This window comes from Panthera onca, chromosome C2, assembly GCF_046562875.1.
Source record: "Panthera onca isolate mPanOnc1 chromosome C2, mPanOnc1 haplotype 2, whole genome shotgun sequence".
NCBI lineage: Eukaryota > Metazoa > Chordata > Mammalia > Carnivora > Felidae > Panthera > Panthera onca.
Genome location: NC_138347.1, coordinates 133,775,324 through 133,792,483, shown reverse-complemented (window position 1 = coordinate 133,792,483; position 17,160 = coordinate 133,775,324). Strand labels below are relative to the sequence as shown.

The 17,160-nt window shown below is 45.0% G+C and overlaps 1 protein-coding gene across 4 annotated transcripts in view; it reads left to right on the top strand.

The window, feature by feature from the left end:
- RFTN1 (raftlin, lipid raft linker 1) overlaps positions 1-17,160 on the top strand; it is a 213,859-nt gene that overhangs the window by 8,701 nt on the left and 187,998 nt on the right. For all 4 annotated transcript variants that reach the window (XM_078432384.2, XM_078432381.2, XM_078432382.2 and 1 more), the window contains exon 2: positions 10,806-10,958. In XM_078432384.2, the coding sequence (XP_078288510.1) occupies positions 10,814-10,958 (145 nt within the window). In that variant the 5' untranslated portion in view covers positions 10,806-10,813. The remainder of the gene's footprint in view (positions 1-10,805; positions 10,959-17,160) is intronic.

Genomic DNA, 17,160 nt, shown 5'->3' with positions numbered 1-17,160 from the left:
TCTTAATGTTAATTTATTTTGAGAGAGAGAGAGAGAGTACATGAGCAGGGGTGGGCAGAGAGAGAGAGGAGGAGAGAGAATCCCAAGCAGGCTTTGTGCCATCAGTACAGAACCTACGTGGGACTTGATCTCATGAACCGTGAGATCATGACCTGCACCAAAACCATGAGTCAGATTCTTAACCACCCAGGCACACCTAACATACTTTTAAAATTGAATTTCATGTATTATTTTTATTTGTATATTGTCTGTTTCTCTGCTCCTGAAGGTAAGGTTCTTCATGAGGGCAGCGTTTTCCCTTTTTTTTTTTAATGTCTTTTGTATCGCTTTAGTATCCTCAGCATTTGGAATAGTGCTTTGCGTGTAGTCAGTGCTTTAATAAAGGAGGATGTGATGGGTAATTTTATGTGTCATCTTGGCTAGGCTATGGTACCCAGTTTTTGGTCAAACATGTGTAGGTGCTGCTGTGGGCCATTTTTCTTTCTTAATGTGATTAACATTTAAAGAAATAGACTTTGGGTAAAGTAGATTATTCTCCATAACGTGGGTGGGCCTCACCCAGTCAGTTGAAGGACTTAAGAGAAAAGTCTAAAATCTCCGAGAAGGAAGGAATCCTGCTTCTAGACTGCTTGACTCAAGACTGTAACATCAACTGTTCTCTAGGTCTCTGGCCTGCTGGCCTGCCCTGCAGATTTCAGACTTGCCAATTCCCACAATCACTTGAGGGTCAGTTTCTTAAAACATATCTGCCCTGCCTTCTCTCTCTCTCTCTCTCTCTCTCTCTCTCTGTCTCTCTCTCCCCCTCCCTCCCTACACACACACACACACACACACACACACACTATCCTGTTGGTTCTGTTTCTATGGAGAGCCCTAAGACAGAGGGTCGAGATGGAAGGGAAAAGAGTATCAGGGGGAGGTTCCACTGGAGGTAAAGGAATGGTATCTGGAGAATGTTCAGTGTGTACAAAAGGTAACACTGGCCCCGTATAACCTGACTCCATGGTACTTGAAGAGGAACAACCAGGGACTGGGGGGGAAGGAGGTTAGGGGTGAGGTTGAGGCTAAGGACTCCAGGCTGGGCAGTATATGTTTCTTATGCTCTGTGAGCCACTTGTAGGGCACAGAATGGTTGCTCTAGCATTAGCCCAGGATAGGAATTAGTGGATGATAGACCAAGGAAGTCCCCCGACCATCCTCAGGGTGGGCGGGTCGGCGCAGAGAATGAGGTGGTGGAGTGAAAGGCTTCCGCCAGCACTCAGCTCCAGGCCGGCTGTGGCAGTGAGGACAGTGGCAGGAGCAGGCTGCTGCCTGGTGTTTTGAGCCTGGATGTTATGAGGACAGGGGAACTCCCCACAGATGCAAGAAACATAGGAGAGAGAACAGGCCTTGATGGGCAAGGCGTCGAGTTCCCTGTGGAGCATATTCATTGAGAGTGTTGGCAAAGTTCTAGGTTAAGGTACCAAAACAGGTCCTTGGGCATGTTCACCTGGAGTTCACCAGGCTGGGAGGGAGACTGGAAGGTTTTTGCCCAGAGCAGGTAAAGCAAGGCCCATGAGAGGGGTATGCGGGCTAAGGCAGAGACGACAGCATTTATGTGCCTTTTTTGAGCATATACAACACTACCACGTATTAGAGGTTCCCAAACTCTGTACTGAAGCACCCCAAGGCACCACAGCAAACTAGCAAGGGCGGGGCAAAAGGGCTTTTTACTTTTAATGAGGAGAACAGTGGCACTCGACATGTTAGATAGCACACTAACTACTGTCTGTGGGTAGTTTACAGTATGAGGTTAGACAGCACCGCATTCCTTTTGATGACGTCCTATCTCTACGAAGCTGCGTGTTGGTGGTTGCTAAGAAACTGCTTTGTGGAACAGGCAAATGAAGATGGTGGTGTCCAGTGTGATTACAGGGTTTGAGAGGTCGTGTGGTGCCCAAGAGATGCACACATCCCATGAGTAAGTCATTGTGATAACTTAGGAATGAAAGAAAAAGGTTTATTCTTACAGTTTTTGTGTGCCGCTTTTTTTTTTTTTCCAAAAGGCTAATAAGTTGTTTGGACATGAATAATTATTATGTTGTTTGCACCTAACTACCTCATAAGTGGAACTGTAAGTATTACTTTTAGCTGGGGGGGTGCCGTGGAAAACATACGGAGACGCTAAAGGTGTCTTGAAACGGGAAAGTCTCAGAACCTCTGCCATGTATTGTTGTGGGTGTTACAGGAAAAGCAGAGTTAGAAGAGGGGAGAAAGGAAGGGCATGGGGACCGCATTTCAAAAGTCCCATTTCTGGGGCACTCGGGTGGCTCAGTCGGTTAAGTGTCTGACTTCGGCTCGGGTCATGATCTTACAGTTGGGTTCCTGAGTTCCAGCCCTGCATTGCCCAGAGCCGGCTTTGGATCCTCTGTCCTCCTCTCTCTCTGCCCCTCCCACACTCACGCACATGCTTTCTCTCTCTCTCTTTCTCAAAAAAGGTCTCATTTCTTCAAAAATAAAAGATGTGAAGTAAATAAAGTAAAATGTAAGCATTTGTCAAATCTTGGTGCTGGGTACAGAGATGTCTCATTTTGTTGTCTTCATCTATATGTCCGAAGTGGTTTATACTGAAAATGATTTTAAGAGAGTGAGACAGAATGAGGGCTGGGGATAGAAATTTAGGGGTGTGCCTGTGTTTGGGAGGACAGCAGTGAGGCTGGGAAGAGGGCATCGGAGGTACAAAGAGGTTCAAGAGTTGGAGATGTGGAATCAAGGGGGTCAGCAGGGCCATGTTTTCGACTGGGGTTCTCAGCCCTGGCCAAGAGGCTTAAGAAGGATTCTGGGCCTGGCTGAGGCTGGGGTGAAGGAGACTGGAGAGGGTTCGGAGTGAGGAAAACCGGACTTGTTCCTAGCTTGTTGATTCTCACCTCTGACTGCCGGTTAGAATCCCTTAGAGTTTTCAGCTGGGGAAACCCATTGCCCAGGGCTTCTCAAACTTTACTGCCGCTCAGAAGTTAATGAATCACCTGTCATGGAAATGTAGATTCTGGTTCTGCAGGCCTGGGATTCTGGATTTCTCATAGGTTCCGGGAAATCCTGGTGCTGCTGGCTCAAGTGCTCCACACTTGGAGCAGCAGGTTCTTCTGGGAGGGAGCTGTGCGTAGTGAAGAAGGGTGTTTGTGATGGGGACTGCGGAGGGCAGAAAGGTGGTCTGGATCAGACCCAGACTGAGATGTGTGGGTGGGGGATGGTAAGCAAGTGTTTTCCTTTGACGATGTAAATACTCTTTGTATTCCTTATCTTTTGCCATATAACAAATTACTCCCAGACTTGGCAGCCAAAAACATCAATAAACATTTATTATCTCACAGAGTTTCTGTGGGTTAGAAATTCAGAAGCAGCTGAGCTGGGTGGTTCTGACTTGGGGTGTCTCATGGGGTTGTGGTCAAGATGTGGGCTGGGCTGGAGGCCATTCTGGGACTGAAGGATCTGCTTCCACTTGGGTGTTGAGTTAGTGCTGGCTCTTGGGTGGAGGCCTCAGTTCCCTGTCCTGGGACTTCTCCATAGGGTTATTAGAGTGTCTTCATACTGTGGCAGCTGGCTGTCCCCAGAGTGAGGGATCCAAGAAAGGGTAAGGTAGAACCCACAACACTGTAACCCAACCTTGGAAACCACACTCATCATTTCTGCAGTGCCCTCCTGGCTACACGGGTCAGCCCTAGTCACTGTGGGTGGGGACCACTCGTGAATGCCGGGAGGATTATTCAGGGTCATCTTGGAACCTCTTACTGTTTTCAATGAGGAAAATAATGTGTATGCAGCACAGAAAACTTGAAAAATATACAGAACCATAAAGAATGTCACCCATAGTCCCACGACCCCGAGGACATTTCTGGGAACATTGTGGTCTGTGTCTTACCAGTTAAAAAAAGAAGGTGGAGGGGCGCCTGGGTGGCTCGGTCGGTTAAGCGTCCGACTTCAGCTCAGGTCATAATCTTGCGGTCCATGAGTTTGAGCCCCACATGGAGCTCTGTGCTGACAGCTTGGAAGCCTGGATCCTTCTTCGGATTCTGTGTCTCCCTCTGTCTCTGCCCCTCCCCCCCCCCACACACACACTCGGTCTCTCTCTCAAAAATAAATAAATATTTAAAAAAAATTTTTTAAGGTGGAGACATATATATGTACATATCTATATATTAATATATATTATAATATAGATAACATATATTTATACACACCCACACCTAGAAAAAGTGGTACCATGGAAATAATACTGTTTCATATAGATTATTCTTTATATTTGGCATCCAATCAGGAACACTTTGAACAGGTACATTTTTCTATTGAAGTATAGTTGGCATACAGTGTTGTATTATTTTCTGGTGTGCAACATACTGATTGTACAACTCCAGACATTACTCAGTGCTCATCACAATACGTGTAGTCCCCATACAGTGTTATCACAGTGTTATTGACTGTATTCTGTACTGTACGTTTCATCCTGCCTTTTTTGCTCTATAACTGGGAGTTCGTACCTCTTCACCTATTTCGCCCGTCCCTCAACGAGTAAATTATAGTTATCCTTGGGTTTCTGTCGTAGACTGTGTTTCTAGGGTATCAAGATTTGACACCCTCTAAATTTTCAAGTTTCCATTTACATTTCTGGGGCGAGAGAGATGTTCCTGTCATGTAAAAATGTCTTAATTTGGATCATCAGTTCTTACTCTGGGTGACTGAGTGATGTAATAAACATGCTTGAGGCTTCAAATACGGAATTTGAGTGTGGAAATAAAAAATGAGTTTGCCAGCTGACCCAGCATCATTGCATGTAATTGCCCCATCTCTGGTTGCTTGTCATGAGCTGTTGGCAATTGTAAAAATTAGCTTTACAGTCCTGCCACAGATTAGCGGCAAGTGTGGTAAGTGAGGGCTCACTCTTAATGAAACTAATTTGTATTTGAAAATATAACTACATTTATTGCCCCATTATTTAAATGCATGTACACCAGTTGATAGTAAAAATGAACCTTTAAACTGAGGTTTTAGAAACCCTCACTGAAAAATAATCTTTTAAGGTGGTGATTCTTTTTTTTTTAATTTTTGTTTTAGAGTTTATTTAAAAAAAATTTTTTTTTTACATTTATTTACTTTTTGAGAGACAGAGACAGAGCACAAGTTGGGGAGGGGCAGAGAGAGAAGGAGACACAGAATCCCAAGCAGGCTCCAGGCTCTAAGCTGTCAACACAGAGCCTGACATGGGGCTTGAACTCACAAACTGTGAGATCATGGCCTGAGCCGAAGTCGGACGCTTAACCAACTGAGCCACCCAGGTGCCCCTTTAGAGTTTATTTTTGAGAGAGAGAGAGAGAGAGAGAGACAGGGTGTAAATGGGAGAGGGGTGGAGAGAGAGATGGAGACACAGAATCTGAAGCAGGCCCCAGGCTCTGAGCTGTGAGCACAGAGCCTGACGTGGGGCCTGAGCTCAGGAACAGCAAGATCATAACCTAGGCTGAACTCGGACGCTTAACTAACTGAGCCACCCAGGTACCCCAAGGTGGTGATTTTTCTTGAAGTGGTTTTCTAGTTGTCTTCTGGGCATGTTGGGAAGCATTTCAGAAACAAATTAGAAATACTTTAAAATAAAAATCTTAAGATTTTAACATTTAAAATGACACAGGGTATCATGCCCCATTGCTGATCAGCTTTTTCTGGAACCAAGTCTGTGGCGATGTACTCTCTGTTTTAAAAAAAATTTTTTTTAACGTTTATTTATTTTTGAGACAGAGAGAGACAGAGCATGAACAGGGGAGGGGCAGAGAGAGAGGGAGACACAGAATCCGAAACAGGCTCCAGGCTCCGAGCTGTCAGCACAGAGCCCGATGTGGGGCTCAAACTCACGGGCCGTGAGATCATGACCTGAGCCGAAGTCGGACGCTTAACTGACTGAGCCACCCAGGCGCCCCTGTACTCTCTGTTTTATGTCACAGAGATTTTCAGTGAATGTCCCGCACTCTGCCCAGACTTCCAGAACAGCCAGCCTGCTGCACCATGTGCTCTGTTCATTGTCTTTCTACTCATTTTACCTCTGATCTCCTTGAGAGCAGGGCCTGGTCTTCCCATTTTTATATTTCCTAATTGAGGGCCAGATTCAAAGCAGACCTTAATAAACACGTGATGAATGAATGCATGCACATACTCATGAATTTGGAAAAGTTCCCTCTGTCATGGAGCTGACAGTTTCTGCATGAAGCTGGCCTCCCATGTGTCAAAGGCACACCTCGTGCTGGGTTTGATCCGGAAAGCGTTGGTTTTCCAGAGTGTCACCATTTGAGGGATCTCTGCTTTCTGGTCTAATGTCCTCTCCTTGCAGCCTAGGATCTCAGCCTCCCAGTGATTACCTTACTTTCCTCCATAATCAGCAGCCAGTTCTTAATTACTTTTAGTCAATTTCTGCTTGAGAACTGTTTATTTTGGCTCTTTCCCCACTGTCTCACCACAGGAATGGGGAAAGACTTCTCTTTGCTTTACCTTTGAAGAGCTTTTGGAAGGTTTTTCTTGGTACTTTCTTTGATGCTTGAGAGACCCATACTTATAGGTGCAGGGATGTCTCCTGGGAAGACAAAGGTGGAAACAAAAAAAAAATCTCCTGTATGACTGTCATATAATCAAAGCTGGTCAGTGATCCACTCACACATGAAATGACTCACGTGACCGTAGGAATATGGAAGGGTGGAGCTGTGGGGGCTGAATGGACCACAGATAAAGTACCGGGAGAATCTCATCACACATAAGTGATTTTTAGCATGTGTCCTTTACAGAAATAGACAACAACAAAAGGAGAAAGAGCCAGGAATAGCACCGCTCTCACGATTCCACCCAGTGAGCTGATGCTGCAGAGTGAGCAGGAGGTAGAGGGGCTAATCTGTCAGTCTCTCAGAGGGTCTCACTTCCGCCAGGGGCTAATCTGTCAGTCTCTCAGAGGGTCTCACTTCCGCTCTCCTGGGGTCAGCATCTGGCCGCCCTGAGTGTGGAAAGAGAAGCATCATTCATTAACAGGACCCCTGCACTTACCGCACAGCCCAGAAATCTCACTCCTAGGTATTACCCTAGAGAGATGAAACCTTTGGTCCTCTTAAAAACCTCTGCATGAATGTTTATAGCCATTTTATTCATAATCACCTGGAAACAACCGAAATGCCCTTGCAAGGGTGAGTGGCTAAAGCAGAACCTCTAAATGCAGGCCATCTCGACTGGTAGTCTACTGAGGAGGCAGCAGGCCATGGTCTTTTTGAACAAACTTGGTGAATGAGTTATATACTGCATGATGAATCATCCCCAGACTTAGAGACTTGAAACAGAAACAATGGTATATTTTGCTTAGGGATCTGCAGTTTGGGCAGAGTTTGGTGGAAACAGCTTGTCTCTGCCTCACACAGTGTCGGCGTCTTGACCGAGACAGAGGCTCAACTTCCAAGATGGCTCACCAGCAAGATGGCTGGCAAGTTGGTGCTGGCTGTCGGTTCCTCTCCAAATGGGCCTCCCTGTGGGGCTGCTTGGGCTCCCTCATGGCATGGTGGCTGGGATCCAAGAGTCGGCATCCCAAGAATCAAGAAGTATGTGCTCCTAGTTTCTGAAGGTCCGGGTCCAGAAGCTGGCACAGTGCCGTTCTGCCATATTGTATTGATCAGGCATCTATGGAGTCCAGATTCAGGGGAGGTGACATAGACCCCACCTTTCAATGGCAGGAGTGTCAAAGGATTTGGGGGCCGTATTTCGAAACCATTACACTTACCATTTACCTTCTGCCCTATTACCCTTGAGGCCGATGTGCTTCCACTGAGATGCTCCCTGAACGTTGGAGGGAATGCGCAGCCACACCAAGCACCAGATGCCTGCATCTGGCAGAGCTGTTCCCTCCGCTCTTCCCTCTGCCTCCAACGTCTCCCTGCCCTTAAAGGCCCATACCCATCCCTGCCCCAGGCCCCTTGTGGGATTCTAATACGAGCTTTGAAACCTCACATAGTAAACAGTACCATCAGGCACTGTTCTATCTTATTTTTCCTCCATTGTGTAAGCTAGATTTTTCTGGTTTGAGCCATAGTAGGGACTGTAATAGATAGTTTTATTTATTTACTTTATTTTAGAGAGAGCACTCAAGCAGGGGAGAGGAGCAGAGGGAGAGGGGGAGAGAAAGAGAGAGAGAGAGAGAGGGAGAATCCCAAGCAGGCTCCACACTCAGGACAGAGCCCGATGTGGGGCTTGTTCTCACGACCCTGGGATCATGACTTGAACTGAAATCAAGAGTTAGATGCTCAACCTACTGAGCCATCCAGGCGCCCCACTGTAATAGAGAGTTTTAGAATGATGTGAAAATCTTTACCATTTTGACAGGGGTTGGGGGTTGGCAGAGCACAGGTGTGCTGGGTGTGAATAAGGTAGGGTCCTCAACACAAGAGAGTAAGAAAAACAAATTGACACTAAGGTTTTATTGGCTCACAACTGCTTCATTTGTCTTCCTTCCCAAAGAGAGTCATGCTATAAAAGCAGTTGCTTAACTGGCATTGTGCGTATTCCAAAGAAATTAATCTCTAAAGTTTGAGACATTGAGGATTCACCGATATTATAGTTTTGCTGCTGGCTGGTACTGTTTATCTTTTCTGTGTCAGACCACATAGATGATTTACCCATAGCCTTGTCATATCCTATGAGATAAGCACTGTGCCCTTTGGAGTGAATTGGGGCAGAGACCTCAAGTTGAGACAGTCTTACTGAAACCTTTAAGTTGTAAATTGGGAGAATTTTTCTGATGCTTCTTGGCATGCCATCCCCCACCTCCTTAACTTTTTCTGAGTCTTGTTACTCGTCCTGGTAATTCTCTACTCTTTTTTCTCTATTGTCAGGAAACCTGTCCTTTATTAAAAGATGTTAAATCATACTAAAGTGTTAGGCTACCACAAGCTTAATTTGTTGCCCTTCCCATGGAGGTATTTGTGGTTTCAAAGGAGATCCTGAGGGAGAGTGATTCTAATTTCAAAGGAATGAATCTCTAATGCTAGAATTTACCTTATTAGGATAACAAGAATGGGAGGATTTTTGAGGAAGAGTTTTCTTTCTTTCTTTCTTTCTTTCTTTCTTTCTTTCTTTCTTTCTTTCTTTTGGAAGAGTTTTTTCTTTCTTTCTTTCTTTCTTTCTTTCTTTCTTTCTTTCGGCCCCAAACACACATTCTTTCCTAGGGAGGTAGGTGTGTGAGTGACTTACTTGGTGAGTTTCTGGGTTATTTCCATGTCTGTTCTGGTGGTAACAGTGCTCATCTTGCCAGGTTTACCTGTTCCCCAGTACACGGGAGCCTTCCTGTCCACTTCTCTTCTGCTTTGCCTCAGCAGATGCCCCTTGGCTTGCTTTTTAGTAGTTAAATATGCAGCCTCTGTACATATCAGCTATTATATCTGCAGAACTACAGAGTATTTTACAAGTAATCTGTTCATGCAGATTGCACATAAATCATGTCTGCTCTGGCCCTTTGGACACTAATGTTCCCTTATTAAGGCGTAAGTAAGCCTTCCTGTTCTCATCCATCCTTCCAGACTTTTTTTAATTACTAAAAAGTATAGCCTGGTTGTCACGACACCACCCTCTCCCACTCTTCCCTTCCCCCACACACTTACTGCTTTTTTGAGGTTCATTGTGTTTTTCTGGAGCTTGCCAGTTTGCCTTAGGAAGCTGGGTACCTTGTGAATGGATTAAGCTAAAGGACATTCTTATCTCTAAAAGGAAGCAGTCACCACGTTTCTGTTTGTGATATTCTTGGCCAGTTAATATTTTTGTGAAATATGTTCTAATGGCAGCTCCACTACGCCAGAGAAGGGGGAAGAATTATTGGTCATGCTCAGCGCACAAAAGGAAAATATCTTCTGCTGAAGTCTGGGCAGTGGATAAAAAGTCATTTCGTGAATGTCATTCTGCCTAAATAAACAGAGAACTTCGTTGTTTTTAAGCCCTCGAAAGGCTGGGAGCTCAGCCCATCCTAATATGCACATTATTCTAGCATTTCTCCATTTTCCCTTCCAACGATAGCCACAGATCTTCACTCTAACACACGTGCATTTCTGCTTCCAGTGTCTCTTGGCCTGCTATTAGTGTTCAGCCAGTCTTCATTTTGGTCTAAAACGACTCTCTAAGAGAGTGGAAGCGTCCTGTTATTTCATGTGGTTTGGTCTAAAAAAGAATGGAAGGGGGACTTTTAGATGAAGCGGATAAAAATACCACCGTCTACTTTAAGAGATGTTTTATGAATATAAATTCCTGTCTAAATAATTGCTGGTGAGGGCAGAAAGGACTCCGGAGTTTAGAAATTGTACCAACAGCTTCTCATTCTCTCTTAGCAACCACAGCGAAAGCGACACGTCTCTTGTTTTGTCTTTTCTTTTCAGATGGGCCGACACCATAATGTACCACATTGCTTTTAAGATCTCATTTTTTAATCCTGTGTACAGATTATAGTGGAACTGAGGCGCTCTGAAGTATTATTTAACTCAGATAGGGGAAAAAGATAGAAGACAAGTAGGCTTTTGGTGTCATCACAAAAGTGCGGGATGCCTGGTAATGGTGTCCTCACAGAAAGAGAAGCCAGCCTGGGTACTGAGCACAGTTCCTCAGGTGTTCAGGTCATCCACTGAATTATACTCTAGGCGTCCTAAAGGCTGAGGTCCTTTATGTAGTCTTCAGGGAAGTACGGGGTCTTTTACACTATGGTGCTTGAAAACAAAATCTCAGAAAAAAAAAAATCACCACCCCCCCCCTTGTCCTTTTTTTGGCTTCTGCTGCAGCTGCTGAAATGGGTTGCGGATTGAACAAGTTAGAGAAACGTGATGACAAACGGCCTGGAAATATCTATTCAACTTTAAAGAGGCCTCAGGTGGAAACCAAGATAGATGTGTCCTACGAATACCGCTTCCTGGAGTTCACTACCCTGAGTGCGGGTGAGTACAGGCGGCCTTGCCCCCCCTGGAGGCGGGTGAGCTCAGCTCAGCCCTGCACCCGAGGTGTGTATCCTCCCCCCCCACACACACCCAGGGCAGGGCTGGTGGGGCCTGACAGGACACGCCTGGGAGGTGAGCAGGGTGAGGGGCTGTGGGCAACTTGTAAAAGTGGGCCTTTGAAAACATACTGCCTTTAGAAGTCCAGATTTGTATGTGCAGCTTTTCACTTTTGAAAAGATAGCAACTAAATTAAATTGTAACACGTTAAAACCACGTGCAAGACAAAAAGCACACACATGCTGGTGGGCCGCGTTTGGCCCCTGGGCCAGCTAGTTTGCAGACTGTTTCGTAGGGAGCCATGTGGAGAAGGGAAATTTTGCCTCATCTCCTATTGTGTCTGTCCCTCCAAAGTTACCTGCCTGCTGTCTGGCATCTTTCAAGAGTGCTTGTCCGTCTGGGCTTGGCTTTGCCTCATCCAAGCTGCAGGGTGTCCAGGTCACCTCACTAACAGTGTCCCGGTGGCTCTAGGGTGACGGGCAAGAGGTAGCATTTTCATCCAGAGGAGTTGCTGAGCCCCGACCGTGCACAGTGTCGGGCTGGAGCTGTGGGGCAGTTGGGCAGCGTGTCCTGATTTCCTGCAGCTTCTTACCCAGTGGGAGAGAAGACTCATACACATGAAAAACAAAACAAAACAAAACCCTCAACAGGCTATAATTGTAAGCAAGAAAATACGTAAGATATGTTTTCGGAAGAGGAGAGATCATTCTTTTGGTGTGGAGGGCAATCCCTAGAAGTTGTGACCAAACACAGGCACTAATTAAGGCATCTTGCCGCTTTCTCCCTGGGCTGCTGGGTACATTTTAGGCTTCTGTTAACAGAAAAGAGAATTAGTGGGGAAAGCCCTCATATTTGGGGGCTCATGTCTGGCTCTGCTGTGGAGTTGGCCTGCAGTGTGCTCTTCTGTCTCATGAGCACGTGAATACCCGCCCCTCAGGGCAACTGTGTAGAGTGGAAGAGGGAAGATGCGAGAAGCTCTTAGCACAATTCTCAGCACCTAGTAGGGCAGCTGGTGATGCCTCCACCTCTGTTCCTGCTGAGACCACCTCTGCACCGAGGCTCCCGCTGCTTCTTGAGTCCCGAGAGAGATGGGCAGCTGGGCCTCTCTGCAGGGACGTTCTGTGGGTCCCTTAGGTCCCCCAAACTGAACCCAGCATCTTCCTCATCAGATTGGCTTCCTGCTGGTACCCTTGATGAATAATGTCACCACCATCCTCTTAAACAGTCATATTTGACACCTTAGGCATCTGTGACCATACTTTCTCCTTGCCCACCATTTCCATTGCATCACCCAAGCCTATTAAAGCTATTTCTGAAAATGCTTGTAATATAGCTAATTTAACACGAGCAAATCTGAACACAAAAGTGTTTGGAGTATTTGGTCATTTATTATTTGTTCAGTGAATATTTGAGCGCCTACAATGGTTTAGGCATTGTCGAATGATTAAGGAGAAAACCAAAGCATGTATAGGAAAAGAGATTGCAAGGAAATACACCAACATGTTAAAAATTGTTAGGAAGCTGAGAATATGGGGTAATTCTTTTTCTCTTTTATAGACATATACATATATATATATATATATACATATATATATACACATATGTATACACGTATATATATATACGTATATATACATATATATATACACGTATATACACATATATATACGTGTATATATATATATATATATACGTATATATATATATTTTGCATCATGGTTGTATTTCTTTTATTATTAAGAAGAGTAATTTTTGCTCACAGAAACTTCCACAGACATGTGCCCTCCTCTGTGTACCTACTGCTCCATGACTTATCATCTAAGTTATCCCCCTAACCTCCTGATTAGTTTCTCTGCTACCTTGTACTCTGCTCAGAGCACCCACACTGCTTGCTGCATTGTGCTTTCTTTGACTGAATGACCTTTCGTTTTGTGATTATGAAATGAACATAACTCCATTATTAAAAAGTTACGAAAACACTGGACAAGTCCCAACTGATCTCCCTACGTCCACCCATGTCCCCTGCAGATCATGCCACTCTTCTGCTCAAAGCCCTGCCATGGCTCCCCCTCACCCTGAGTGGTACCATCTACTTTCCACCCTCATTCTCCAGATGTTTGTCCTGCATGTTATGCCATGTTGGTCTTGCTCTTTCTTGAACTCTCCAGGACTCTTTAGGGCCTTTGCACTACCTGTTTCCTCTGCCTGGAAATCCTCCCAGATATACCCTTGGCACAAACCCTTAACCTCCTTCTCTGTAAAACCCTCCCTGACCACCTATATAATATTTCTACCTAATCCCCGACTCCCCATCCCTTTGCCCTCTTGATTTTCTCCATAACACTTCTTACCATCTAAAGTGCTACATATTGGGGCGCCTGGGTGGCTCAGCCGGTTAAGTGTCTGATTTCGGCTCAGGTCATGATCTCACAGTTCGTGAGTTCAAGCCCCGTGTCGGGCTCTGTGCTGACAGCCTGGAGCCTGCTTTAGATCCTCTGTCTTTCTCTCTCTCTGCCCCTCCCCTACTCATGCTTTGTCTCTCTCTCTCTTTCAAAAATAAATAAACATTAAAAAAATTTTTAATTGCTATGTATTTTGTTTATTGTTATTTGTTTCCTTGTGGTCTGCCTTCTTTGGTTAGAAGATAGAATTCCTCTAATGAGTTCAGGATTGTGTCTGTTTTAGCCTCTGTGGTACCCTCAATACCTAGAGAACAGTGCCTGGCACATAGTAGATAATCAATAAATATTTGTTGAATGAATACTTAATGTATATTTTTGTGTCCTGCTTTTTTTTCAGCTTAACAGTGGATAGTGAGGCAGTGCCCTGTCATTCCATATGTTCTCAGAATATGATTTAAAGGCTATATATGATTTAATCACTCAGCATACCATAATTTATTTAACAGTCTTCTTTTATTGGACATTTAAGTTATTTCGGGCTTTGGGCTATTATAAATAATGCTGGCATAAGCAGTGCTATACATAAATCTTTGTGTGCATTTTTGATTATTTCCTCAGGAATTACTGAGTTGAAAGATATGAATGTCAGGACTCTTGATAAATTGCCAGATTGCCCTCTAGATAGGACCTATTTGTGTAAAACACAAATCTGATTATGCTGAGCCCTTTGGCGGGTTCCCTTGGAAAAATGCAGCGGAGATTCCGCCCGGCGCCCAGGACCTTCCTCAGCTCATCCTTGCCCTTTGTGGACCCTCCCCTACTTGGTGGACACCGGGCCTGGCCCCGCCCCCTCCCACCCCAGCTTCCGCTCCTCCAGCCTCACAGAGCCTGCCCCGCCCCTCAGCCCTTGCCAAAGTCCCACCCACCTGAAACTGTTCCTCCCGACATGCGTCCATCACAATTACTCCTCTCTGCACGCCTGCCGTTCGTCAGTAGCATCCTTATGACACTTTTATTACATCATATATTAAACGTATTTGTGTTTCCTTGAGGGCAGAGATCAAGCCTTGCTTATCTTTCTCTTCGTCTTTCTTGTTCACACTTTTTAGCTGAGAATAGCGTGTCCTACATAACTGGGTTCTAGTAAACCAGAGTACATGTTACCTATGCCGACTCGTTTCCCTGGCAGCCCTTCAAGTTCTTTTCCAGAAGTTCTAATGGGATCCTTTGTTACTGCTCCAGAATGGAGCCAGCGTTTGCTGAGAGCCTACTATGTGCCAAGTCCTGTGATGGGACATCTTCCCAACTTTTTCAGCTTTATTGAAATATAATTTCAGCACGTCACACTGCATGTATTTAAAGTGTTCAGACCCATGAAACCATTACCTCTTCAAGAGGCAAGACATTTCCATCTCCCACAAAGTTTCTTCCTGCTCCTTTGTAACCCCTCATTTTTTCCAGCCCTCTGTCCCCAGACGACCAATGGTATGCTTTCTGTCACTGATTTTATTTTCTACTAATGGAGCCATGTGGTGTGTACCCTTTTTGGTCTGGCCTTTTCCACTCAGCTTGCTTATTTTGAGAGTCATTTATGTTGTTTTACGTGTAGTAGTTCATTCTTAGTTTATGGCTGAGTAGTATTCTATCATCTGGGTGTGTCTCAGTTTGTTTTTCCATCGTGTGTTGATGGACCTTTGGGTCGCTTCTGGTTTGGGCTGTTACCAATTGGGCTATTACCAATTAGCATTCATCTTTGCATGGCATCTTATGTCATTTTATTCTCCCAGAAACACAGCGAGGTGTATGGGTACACACATCCCTTTTCTGCAGATGGGTAACCAACACTCAAGAGGTTAAGTAACTTTTCTAAAGATGCAGTGCTAGGGGCGCCTGGGTGGCTCAGTCAGTTAAGCGTCCGACTTTGGCCCAGGTCATGATCTCACCTCCGTGAGTTCAAGCCCCGCGTCGGGCTCTGTGCTGACAGTGCAGAGCCTGGAGCCTGTTTCAGATTCTGTGTCTCCCTCTCTCTCTCTGACCCTCCCGCATTCATGCTCTGTCTCTCTCTGTCTCAAAAGTAAATAAATGTTAAAAAAAAATTTTTTTTAAAAAAGATGCAGTGCTAGGAAGTGATTGGGGTGCAATTTGAACTCAGATCTCTTGGGCCTCAGAGCTCTTATGCCTCGAATACTGCAAGGTGCTAGACAAGTAGGCATTAACACCAAATAGAACATTCTTGTTAGAAAACTGGTGTTATCGGGAAGGAGGGTGTAAGGATATTCCTCTCCCATATTGTTTTGGCCATCGAAGATTTTTAAGTAGCGCTTGATAGGCTTATTTATCATTGAGAAGATGCTCATCTGACTCTAACAAATTGCAAGTTGGAGGGAGGGTGTGGGCCCACTTCCACCTGGTGGCTTAAGCAGGAAGGAGTCGTGCACTTTTACGAAAGTCAGAATCAGAGTGAACGCTGTTTTGTTTGTCCCCTGCTCAGAGCTCAGTGCTACTGTAGATGATATTGGAACATGAAACCCCACTTGTTGGGCTGACAGAGGTGAAAAGCAGCAGGATCCTCAAAGCGAAGCACATAAGCTGCCAAAAATCTCAATTCTGAGTGACTTGATTGGGTCTTAAATTTTCAATTAACTCTGGTCACCAAGGGATGAACCTGCCCTTTGGAGAGTTTCATCACAGATAGAGGCCCATAAAGTGCCACAATTTCTGCAAAATGGTGCCTCATTATCCCTTTTGTACATATGTTTTGCCAGCTTCTCTGTGCCAGGCCACTCTAATACCACTTGAGAGCTACCTATGTCAGCTCCATGAGAATCAGTTGTGTTTTGTACATGTTCGGTGCCAGGGAGGTTGGCACCTGCCTAATGAGGCTAGTGTCCAGGGCTTTATTCTTGCTTCAACCATCTTGTACAGGAGCCACCAGCCAGGTGGCTATTTAAATGTAGTAATTAAAATTAAGTAAAATTAAAACTTCTACTCCTCTGTCACACTAGCCACAATTTCAAGTGCTCACCAGTCACATGTGGACAGTAAAGGTACAAAACACATCCATCATCATGGTGAGTTCTGTGGGGGCCATGCTGCTCTAGTCTGTTTTCAAGGGAGGATAACTTGGTTCCACGTCTGAATCTGTATCTCTAATTCAAACTAATGTGCCATTTTCATTATGAAAGTTTGCCCGTGGGTCTGCTAGGGACCATAAGATGATAATTCATTGATTCCATAGATACTTACTGAATGTTGACCTGGGGCCAGATTTGTGTCCTGAGGACATATGGGTGAACCAGACAGGAGGTTTTCCGAGTTGGTTAGTTAGCTCAGCTGCCGTAACAAAATACTCCAGACCGGGCAACTTAAACCACAGACATTTATTTTCTCACAGTTATGGAGACTGAAAGTCTGAGATCAGAGGGCTGGCATGATTGGGTCCCGGTAAGAGCCTTCTTCCTGGCTTGCAGAGGACTGCTTTCTTGCTGTGTCCTCACGTGACTGAGAGAGGGACAGTGAGTAAGCTCTGTTATGTCTCTTTTTATAAGGACATTAATCCTATCGGATTAGATCCCCACTCTTATGACCTCATTTAACCTTAATTCCTTACTCCAAATAGCCACACTGGTTGACACACACAGAATGTTGACTGAAAAGTCAACATCTGACTTTTGAAGGGGGACACATTCAGTCCATAGCATCAGTCTAGTCCGCTAGTCTAGATCAGTTCAAAATCTCTTACA